Source organism: Arvicanthis niloticus, chromosome 13 (assembly GCF_011762505.2).
Source record: "Arvicanthis niloticus isolate mArvNil1 chromosome 13, mArvNil1.pat.X, whole genome shotgun sequence".
NCBI classification, from domain to species: Eukaryota; Metazoa; Chordata; class Mammalia; order Rodentia; family Muridae; genus Arvicanthis; species Arvicanthis niloticus.
The window spans coordinates 59,066,397-59,076,792 of NC_047670.1; the positions used below are offsets into that span (position 1 = coordinate 59,066,397).

At 52.6% G+C, this 10,396-nt stretch overlaps 1 protein-coding gene, 1 long non-coding RNA gene and 1 other non-coding gene across 4 annotated transcripts in view; 1 reads left to right on the forward strand and 2 right to left on the reverse strand.

Annotated features, from left to right (window-relative positions):
- Positions 1 to 2,588: 2,588 nt before the first annotated feature.
- On the reverse strand, positions 2,589 to 2,732 carry LOC117719415 (small nucleolar RNA SNORA48). Its single transcript, XR_004608151.1, has one exon. It is a non-coding gene; the product is annotated as a small nucleolar RNA SNORA48 (small nucleolar RNA).
- A 269-nt stretch (positions 2,733 to 3,001) lies between these two features.
- Positions 3,002 to 4,503, reverse strand: LOC143434132 (uncharacterized). The gene is made up of 3 exons (XR_013103397.1): positions 4,387 to 4,503; positions 3,870 to 4,011; positions 3,002 to 3,192 (listed from the first exon to the last, which is right to left on the reverse strand). It is a non-coding gene; the product is annotated as an uncharacterized LOC143434132 (long non-coding RNA).
- Positions 3,897 to 10,396, forward strand: part of Parvg (parvin gamma) — a 21,482-nt gene continuing 14,982 nt past the window's right edge. Inside the window, exons 1-5 of one of the 2 annotated variants that reach the window (XM_076911779.1) lie at positions 3,897 to 4,033; positions 6,025 to 6,120; positions 7,791 to 7,855; positions 8,362 to 8,467; positions 9,591 to 9,731. In XM_076911779.1, coding sequence (XP_076767894.1) covers positions 6,042 to 6,120; positions 7,791 to 7,855; positions 8,362 to 8,467; positions 9,591 to 9,731 — 391 coding nt within the window. In that variant the 5' untranslated portion in view covers positions 3,897 to 4,033; positions 6,025 to 6,041. The remainder of the gene's footprint in view (positions 4,034 to 6,024; positions 6,121 to 7,790; positions 7,856 to 8,361; positions 8,468 to 9,590; positions 9,732 to 10,396) is intronic. The other variant, XM_034516901.2, reaches the window with a different exon arrangement.

The following is a 10,396-nucleotide window of genomic DNA, read 5'->3' on the forward strand; positions in this document are numbered from 1 at the left end:
AACTCTTGGCTGCAAGCGATTCCCAGAGATTATGTCACCACATCTGTGGGTCTCTCTCAGGATTCTTCTCTCTCATAGCTACTAAATCCACCAGAGTGAGAAGCCAACCCCCAGTGTCTATTCCTAAAGACACACAGCCTGCCAGTGAGATTGATAGCATATTCTTTAAGGACCCAATCCAGTCCTAGAGAGTCTGTGATGGCCATGAAAGGCTCGGGGGTAGGGGGTGGGGTGGCATGCTGCAGGTGGCTCCTGTCAATGAATGACACCGACTACTGAGTCAGCTCCTAGAGGGGAGCTGTCAGGGCCAGGAAGCCATGATGACCACTGCTCCTGATTGTCCCATCCACCTTCGTACCTACTCCTGTTCCCTGTCCTGATCCCTCTTGGACCCTGCTGCTGGTCTTTCTTGGGGGAGGGGCTGTTGGCAGGGAAGTGTATGTGGTGGGTGTTGGGGGCATGTTCCTCTTTCTGTACCTTCTGCCAATCATCATGTGTTGCCATGTCCCTAGTTCAGCCTTTCTCCAGCAATTTCCTCTTTCTGGACGCAGTATTCATTGGTCACTTGCTTTCTGGGCTTCAGAGTCCTCCCAATCTGCTGAACTGGATACAGTGCCATCCCTTCTGGTGAGCCCATATGGTGTTGTGTTTCCTTCATGAAACCATGGAACACACTCTAGTTTCCATGCTTGAATGTGCTGACTGCATGATCCAACACTGACTGCAGGGGTCAGAGGGCTCAGAAACCACCCAGAACATCAGACCTGAGTTCTGAGTGCCACTCAACAACACGGATCCCGAGCATGGCTGCCCTCCCACTTCCTTTGAGGGTCTGGGCCAGCTTTTATATTCTCACACCTTTGGGGCTGGCTCACCCACATCTTTGCCATCAGGGCCAGCACCGCTGGAACAGGAGTAGGTACAAAGGTTGCCCAGGTGAGGTACAGAGCCAGCTCTCCCAACTGCAGCAGGTGGCAGGGGGGCAAGAGGAAGAGGGCACCACCCCTGCACCCATGCCACTAAAAAAGAAAAAGAAGGTAGGGTTACGTTTGGTGGAGGCACAATGTTGTGTGGGGGAAGGGGGTTCCTCTGCGGGCCCATGCTGAGGCATTCCTTCCCCCTTGAGGGACCAGTCACACGGTGGTATAGTATAGAATAGAGTTTATTTAGGATATGGGGAGGGGAGTTGAGGGGGTAGTAGAGACAAAGAAAGGAATATATATATAGAGAGAGATAAAGAAAGAGAGACAGAGAGAGAGACAGGGAGAGAGAGAGAGAGAGAGAGAGAGAGAGAGAGAGAGAGAGAGAGAAAGAGAGAGAGAGAGAGGATGGCCATGAGCACGTGGAGAGAGAGGGGTGGGAAATAAGGAGAGAGGGAAAAGAGGGTAAAAGAAGAGAGAAAGGAGAGGGCAAGCAGCCCCTTTTATAATGAGTCAGGCACACCTGGCTGTTGCCAGGTAACTGTGGGGTGGAGCCTAGAAGGAATGCCAACAGCCACCTCAAGGCAGATAAATGACAGGGCCAGCTCTCCTGAGCTCTCACCCTCTCACAGGCTGGCCCACCTGTGCTCCCACCACCAGGGTTGTCTCTGTTGTGCTGTCCAGTCGCGTCCAGGGCCCGTTCTCCCAAGTGCTGCAGCTGGTGAGGGGCAGGGCCAGCTCTCCCCCACCATGAGCCTGTGGACAGCTTTCCTAACTGCTGGAGGTGGTGAGGGGTATGGGGTATCAGGGCAGACAGGGGTGGGTCAGCTCTTCCACACTCATCCCCTTGGGACCTGCTCACCCCCACCCCCACCCCCACCACCAGGGCCAGCTCCACTGTGCTGCCTGGGAGAGGCACAGGGCCTGCTCTCCCTTGTGCTACCACCAGTGAGATGTGGGGCCAGCTCTTCAGAGCTTCAGCCAATGAGTGGCAAGGCTAGTTCTATACAGCCCCTGGACATCCATGTGGTCCCCTGTGGCTACATTGGCTAGGGATGTCCCCGTGTTCTCTAGTGGTAATATGAGTGACAGACATCGACATTAACTCCTGCCACTGAGAAGTCATCGACCCAGTCATAGCCCTCAGCTGCAGCTCAGGCTGGGACCTCACCATGGCCCAGGTGGCTGGGCTGGCCACTCACAATGGGCTCCTCCTGTCCACCCTCCAGTCTCCAGTTCCATCTCTCTTCACAATGCCCAAGCCGCTCCACTCCTCTTTCTCCCCCATCTATCTGTTCACCACATATTTGCACATTGTGCTGGCTCCTGCTGAAGACTGGCCATGTGGATGGTGGGGCCCCTGGGTGACATTGTCCATCCATACTTTGTGGCATGGTGGCAAGCTGGTTTCTGTGACCTGCTTATGCCACCTATTCAAGGACTGGTCTGTAGGTAGCATGGCTCTACAGGTCTCTGTTTTTCCTCTCATACTGGGCTCCATAGTGGTAGGCAGGCTGTGTGTCTATGGCCCACCCATGCTGTGGAGTGGAGGTCATGTCTGGGTGTCTTTCCCCACCTACACTGCATGGAATGGTGGACTGCAGGCCACGCAGGTCTCTGTCTGTCTTTTTTTCTCCCATGCTGTGCTCCCTGGATTTGATTTGATTTTTATGTGTCCCAGGCATAAGACAGCTTTGTCCACCAAGCTAGGTATCAAGCTAGGATGGAGGAAGGACTGCCATCTGCTCTGTCCCTGACTGATTGAAGAACACCACTACCAACAAGGTGTCTCTTTGCTCAGTGCCAGGGGGATTTTCTTTTTTAAAGACAGTGTCTTGTATACTCTTGAAGCCTAGGCTGGCCTTGAACTTCTGATCCTCATGCCTCCAGCTTCTGAGAGCTGGGTCACACATGTCAGCTACCATGCCTAGAGGTACTGGGGATTGAACTCAGGGCTTCCTGCATGCTTGGCAGACACTCTATCATTTGAGCTATATCTCCAGCCTCCACCAAGCAGCTTGTCATAGCAACAAGTGATTAACGCAGTCCTTTAAGCAATAGCCATCAGAATATGTTCATTGAGACCATTCTGTGCTAGGTGCTATTGTAGGCACTGGCTTTTAATAGTGAGCGGGAAAGGTGAGCCCCTCCCTGCAGAACTCCTGGTTTGATGGAGAGACAGCTCTCGGGCACCGGCCAGTGTCTTCGGCTGATCCAGCATGGTTCCAGGCCCAAGCTTCTTGTACAAGATAAGGATACTGTGGAAGGATTCCTATAGGAGGAGGCACCAAAGCTCATGTCAGGAATGAGTTGTGAGCCTTGTGAAGAGCTGAGCAGAGCTTACAAGACCTGGGGATGAGCTGTGTGACATCAAAGTAAAAGCCTGTGGCACTGGCAGAGAACAGGCAGGTGTCAGTGAGGTTTATGGAGAGAGGACGGGAGGGCTGGGGAGGCTGTGGAATGCAGCTTATGGGTGCAGAGACTCGGGCCGAGACCTGTAGACTGGCTTTTATTTAAGAACTGTTGGCTGGGTGTAGTGCCTCCTGCCCGTAACCCAGGCATGTAAAAGATCGAGGCAGGAGAATCAGGAGTTGAAGGTCCACCTCAGCTTGGTGAATTTGAGGTCAGCCTGGGTTACATGAGACTGTTTTGCAGTCAGTCAGTCAGTCAATCAATCAATCAATCAATCAATCAAGCATGCAAGCAAGCAAACAAACAAGCTTGGTTGGAGTGTCGCTCAGAGGAAGCTCAGAGGTACAGGTTGGGCATTATGAGAAAAAGGCAGTGGAGAGCTCACAGTTCTCTGTTGGAGCGATTGGACATTGAGAGGCAGGAGCAGGGAGGGAAGTATGGGAGACCCCAAGATGCCACGGAGTCGTGGAAGACAAGGGGCAGGGCAAGGGCTGGGGTTCTGACAGTCTTTCAGTGGATTTAGGGTACCTCGCTCACCAGCAACTTAGAGGAGGAAGCTGTCTGGAGCCACTAGGGTGGCAGAGGAAGTGAACAGAAGAAGCCCTGCCTTCCACCTCCTGACGCGGAGCCTGTCTCGGTGGGGAACCTGCTCGCTCTCTGAGCTAGTGGGCTCCATTTCCTGGTTTGAAAAGAAGCAGCGGGTGAGTGCATCTAGTCTTTGGCCTGTGGGACCCCTGAGCTATTAGAGTCTTCTACCTGTTCACATGCCCGGGTACTGGCTCTCAGAGAGGAAGGCAGAGAGGCACATCTCAGATGGGACCTCATAGCAAGGAGGTCTGCCAAGGGGAGCCCCGAGTCTGGCCACACTGCTGAGGCCGTTACATCATCTTACTGAGGAGCTGTGAGACCCATCCCCACACAGAGGCTCTGACTACCTCCCCCATAGCCAGATAAGCAGTTTTCAGACCAGGGCCCCTCAGAGCTTCACTGCATGAGAGAAAGCTGAGTTCCCTACCATGAAGAAACTGCTGTATGGGGCAGGGAAGGGACCCACCTGGAACTGGTCACCAGAGGCAGTTTCAAGTCCGTGTGTACTTGGCTGGACACAGGGTCTAGCCTCTCCCTGTAAAGTTGCATCAGGGCCAAAGAGAAAGTGTGATGGGCTATAGTCACCCAGCCTGAGGGGGAGGAGCTGACTGGGGCCCAGGCTCCCTAACCCAGCCCAACTCTCTTTCCTCTTGTTCAGTTCATGAGGTCTGCGGCTCATTCCCAGGGGCTCTGTCCTTTTGCTCTTGGGTTCAGGGTAGGACTCAGTTTCCCGAGGTTCCCAGACTGTAGCCAGTTTGTGGCTCTCAGTCGCCCCCCACCCAACCCCAGTGCTTCTTCTTCACCACAACTCTAAACTCTCAGGCTCTTTGTTTTAATTTCTTCTGGTTTGACCCCAGACCTCAAATATCTGAGTGAGCCTGGGAATCTCCGGCAGACGCAGAGGCTGAATGAGGGACATAAGGGAAGAGTCAAAGGTGGCCATGCAGCAAATGAAACTTCCAGAGGGGAAGTGGGCGGAAGAACCAGAAGTAGGTTAGAGAACCAGAAGGGGTCCAATAACTTCTGAATCTGATCCTTTCTGGGGGTGGGCAGGCCTGACAGTGCTCACCATGAGCTGACTGTGGGGGATGGGATGCTGGGGTGGGATGGGACTGCTGGTCTCAGTCTTGGGCCTGACACTACTCATCATGAGGCTGGGGCTGGGGGTGGGGAAGACATGACGCACTGCTGGTCTCCGGCCTGACACTGCCCATCACAAGGATGAGGAGAGAATGCTGGTCTTTCACAAGAAGCATGTGCTCTGGGCTTCGTGAGCAAAAGCCCTGACAGACCACACCCCAAGTCTGAGGGTGCCAAGCCAATCAGAGAAAGCCTCATTCAAAACTGGAGGCCAGATGAACCAGTCTCCCTCTGTAAATCAAGCCAGCACAGAATGGGGAACATGTCTGGGTGGCTTTGGCCTTCAGTCTGGCCCACCCCATCTACATCTGGGAGAGTCTGATCTGTTTTTACCTGTCTTGGATTCCCAGACCCTGAAGGGATGGACAGCCACTCCACCTGACTAGTAGGCTCTTACCCTCATACAGGTTAACCCAGAGCTCCCTTCCCACATTTGTCTGATGCTCTGTGGAAGCTGGAGTTCTGACCTGGATTGAAAAAAAAAAAAAAAAAAAAAAAGAGGGAGGCTTTCTCTAGCTCCCACTTTGAAGGCACAGCCCCTTCAGAGGGAACAGGGGGCCACTGGTCACACTGTATTGGGAAGAGGAGCGACAAATGAGGCTTCTCAGCTCACTGACTCCATTTTCACTCAGCCCAGGACCAGCCCATGGGACAGTGCTTTCCTTCTTACACTGAGGGGATCTAGGCATGCCCAGAGCCTTGCCTATCAGGTGAGCCTAGATTCTGCCAAGGCGAAAAATCAGTATTAATCATCACAGCCTGGTAGCTTGTCTGCCCCTGCAAGGCTTGGCTGGCTTCAGGTGTCTCAGACCAGGCCTCACTCCTCACACTTGGTTGGCCCTTGGTGTCTTGTCCAATCAGAGTTTGGGCTCCCATTCTCCACCTCTCCCAGTCTGAATGAGAGAGTGAGCACATGGTGAGTCTTGACCTTGGGGACAGTAATGCACTCTCCTGTCTCTTCCAGGGAAGGCAAGGAAGAAGATGGAGTCAGAATTCCTCTACGACCTGTTGCAGCTCCCAAAGGAGGTAGCTCAGCCCACGGAGGAAGAGCTCCCACGAGGTGCTGGTCCTGGTGGGACAGAGTTGTTGGATCAGGGGAGGGAAAGAATGTGTGATTAGCTCACTAGAATGGGACAGGCTGTATCTGGTGACCACCCATGTATACATACATACATACATACATACATACATACATACATACATACATACATCTATCCATCCATTCATCCATCCATCCATCCATACATACATACATTCATCATCCATAATCCACCACCCATCCATCCATTCACAACCTATGTCATCCATCCATCCATCCACCATCCATCCGTCCATATATTCATCCATCCATCTATCATCCACTCATCCATCCATTCCTCCACCATCTACCCACCTATCATCTATTCTCTATTCATCTTGTCCACTCATCCATGAATCATCCATCCCTTCATCCACACACCATCCACACATTTATCCCTCCCTCTCTCCCTTTTCCTTCCCTCACTCCATATTCCTTCACTAGCTCACTCATGTTATCAGGCCAGCACATGACTGCAGTGTTCTGTGTCTCCTCCCACCAGGAGTGAGCATGCTCCTGGGTTTGGGAGATCATGTGTCTAGGGAGTCATATAGCAGGTTATATTTTATGAGCTTGGGCAAGTCAGCCCCATTTCCTGATTCAGTTTCTTCATGTTCATTGAGATCAGCTGACCCACAAAAGTCCCTCTGGGCCTGATGCTTTGTTGGTTCTACAAATTTAAAATGTGGAGACCCTGCTGACCAAGGCCTCAGGGAAGGTAATGGGTGGATGATGGATAGGTGGATGAATGTGATGGATGGATGGATGGTGGATGGATGGATGGTGTATGGATAGATGGTGGATGAACGTGATGGATGGATAGATGGATGGTAGATGGATGGATGGTAGATGGATGGATGGTGGATGAACGTGATGGATGGATGGATGGTAGATGGATGGATGGTAGATGGATGGATGGTGGATGGATGGATGGTGGATGAATGGATGGTGGATGAATGTGATGGATGGATGGATGGTGGATGAATGTGATGGATGGATGGATGGTGAATGGATGGATGGTAGATGGATGGATGGTGGATGAATGTGATGGATGGATGGATGGTGGATGAATGTGATGGATGGATGGATGGATGGTGAATGGATGGATGGTAGATGGATGGATGGTGGATGAATGTGATGGATGGATGGATGGATGGATGGATGGATGGTAGATGGATGGATGGTGGATGAATGTGATGGATGGATGGATGGTGGATGGATGGATGGTGGATGAATGATGGATAGATGATAGATGGTGGATAGATGGATGGATGAATGGATGGATACATAGATGACAACGCCAAAGTGGGTACAGGGAGGGCCTCAGTGATCCACCCTGGCTGGTGCTGCTTGGCAGCATGGGTGATACCCACCTCGGCCTGGCATGCTCCTTGCTCTCTTGGGTTGTTTTTCACTCTAGGCAGGTAGGCAGGGTTTCTAAAAGATGCTACACATCTGATTCATGGCCTTCAGGGTAAGGGGTGACCTCTGAGTTTAAGGGTGCACTCCCAGTGTGAAGTGCTCATGAGGAAATATGAATGAGAGGCAGCACTAGGCTCCACCAGGGGCCCGGGGTCAGTGAGTGACCTGAAGGGAGGTAGTTACCAAGGGCCCTCAGGATTCTCACACACACTTCCCACCTCTGCTTCCAGGAGAAAAGAAGAAATATCTATCGCCCAATTCCAAGAGGAACCCCAAGTTTGAAGAACTGCAGAAGGTACGCCACCATCTCCAGCCCTGAAGTCTCTGGAGCCAGGCTTGGTGCTTCTGACTTATAGACACCACACCCTTGTCCACACCCCGCCCCAACACTGCTCCCTTCCATTCCAACAACACACCCCCTCTTTCTTCCGAAAATCTCTCTGTTTCTACAGCCTTCTCTTGGAGGCAGCCTAGGCTTTGTAACCAAGTGCCCATTGGCATCTCTTGCCATTACCCAACTCCCCAGCCATGCTTCCAGGTTTAGGTGTTTGCTACAGTGGTGGCTACTGTCAGGTACCGAATCCTCACGTACCAGGATGATAGCTCATCAGGACTCAGGCAGCTGTCTAGGATATCTGGGGGTGGGGTGTCTTTGAGAGCTCAGAGCAGGTTCCAAATGACTAGGGAGATCAGGGAGAACTTTCTGGAAGAGCTACCACTTGACCAAACCTCGAAGAGTGGGTAGGAATTGCTGACCTGACCAGGTGATTCCTAATCCTGTCAGCTGTCCCTTGTGACCAGCAGGTGCTGATGGAATGGATCAACACCACACTCCTCCCAGAGCACATTGTGGTCCGCAGCCTGGAGGAGGACATGTTTGATGGGCTCATTCTGCACCACCTGTTCCGTAAGCTGCAGCTCAGGTCCCACCCCACCGCACCCATGTTTCCTAAACAGCTGCTTCCAGGGATTTGAAGCCAAGTGCACCTGCCTTGGCCCCCACAAACGGCTTTCTGTACCACCACAGCCATGAATGAAGGGGATCCCCTCTATGGCATTCTAGATTATCAAGCTGAGAAGAGGGAGACCCTGCCCACACTCGGCCATGGCAAGGCAGAGCTGTGGTTCCAACCAGTGGCTACTGTTTGTGCTGCCACGCCTTCTGCAGCACTAACCTCGACAGCATTTAAGAAGTGTCTGATAGTTTTAGGAGCTGGAGCATCTCTGACCTTAGAGTGTCCTGTGCTGCTGGATGGACCCAGGCTATCCTGGGTGAGACATTCCAGAGGTAGACCCAGGGGTGGCCCCAGTGTGCCTGGAAGTGGTATCCAAAGTCAGGCCAAGTTCCTGCCTCTGGCTGGTTTTCCTACCCATGTCTGGTCTGCAGATGTCTTGTGTAAGCAGAGTCCTGAAGCAGTAGGGCCCAGAACCATGTTTCCAGAGCCTGCTCAAACCACAATTCTATAGAGCTTAGCAGACAGGCTCCAGAGTGATCCTCCTGCCTCCGATGAGGCTTCTGGGTACTTCTCAGGGTGCAGGCACTGTCAGCTTTCTGAACAGCTCACTCCTATTCATTCCTCTCCCTGGCTATGGGTGAGGCCAAGGCTCCCAGACACAGAATGACATACCCAGGTCTCAGTGGAGAAAGCTGAGGTTGACATAGCAGCCTAGGAGTGTAGTGTTAACCACTCAGCCATGCTGCCCTGTGGGAATGGCATGGCCACCGCATGGCAGAGACTGAGATGTGGGTAGAATGGTCAGGGTGAGGTGGGCCAGAAGGGATGGCTCAAAGGGTTGCAACCTGCTCACATACATGGTCCGTGTCCCCCTTGGCACCCCCATTTCTTATGTGGATGGGGGTTCCTTGGGTGATGAGCACATTTGATGAAGGCTTCTGGGGTTGCCCAGGACTTAGCACCATGTGCCCATAGCTCCGTGTACTGTAAGTGCTGTCGGGATTGTTCTCACAGACAGTCCCCGTGACAGCCGCTGGGCCCACTTCCTGGCCCTGACTGTCCTTTTGCTTTTAGAGAAGCTGTCATCCCTCAAGCTGGAAGTGGAGGAAATCTCTCTGACCTCAGCCAGCCAGAGGCGCAAGCTAGGGGTCATCCTGGAGGCCATCAACCAGAGTCTGCAGGTTGAAGAGCAGCAGGCTAAGTGGAGCATGGAGGGTATGTGGGGCCAAGCCAGGCCTGGTACCTGGGAAGGGCAGGCTGAGCCAGGCCTGGGTGTGTGGGGGTGTGGAGACCATCTCTGCTGACTGCTCACTTAACTGATAAATGACATACTCACCTGTATATGAACCATCCGGGGCTGGGAAGGACGCAGGGGCCTCAGGAAGAGCCTCGAGGGATCACAAGCTGGACATGAAGCCAGGTGTCTGGTGGAAGAGAAACGAGCCTACACACATGGTTCTGGAGGGTACCACTGAAGCCAGCATAGCACAAGAATAATGACTTCCCAGAGATACGGCCACTGCTGAGTTTAAAAACACACCACACTTCTCAGCCTGGTTGAATGGAACTCAGATGAGGCTCATTCATTCTCTGCTTGTTAACAAATGAGAGTGCTATGTGTACATGATTCCCACCGACCCCTGAGAGAGAGAGAGAGAGAGAGAGAGAGAGAGAGAGAGAGAGAGACAGAGAGAGACAGAGAGAGACAGAGACACAGAGAGAGACACAGAGAGAGACACAGAGAGAGACACACATGTACAGAGACACACAGAGAAAGACACACACACAGAGGGAGAGAGAGACACACACACACAGAGAAACAGAGAGACACAGACACACACACACACTGAGAAACACAGATTGGGGGAAGACACACACAC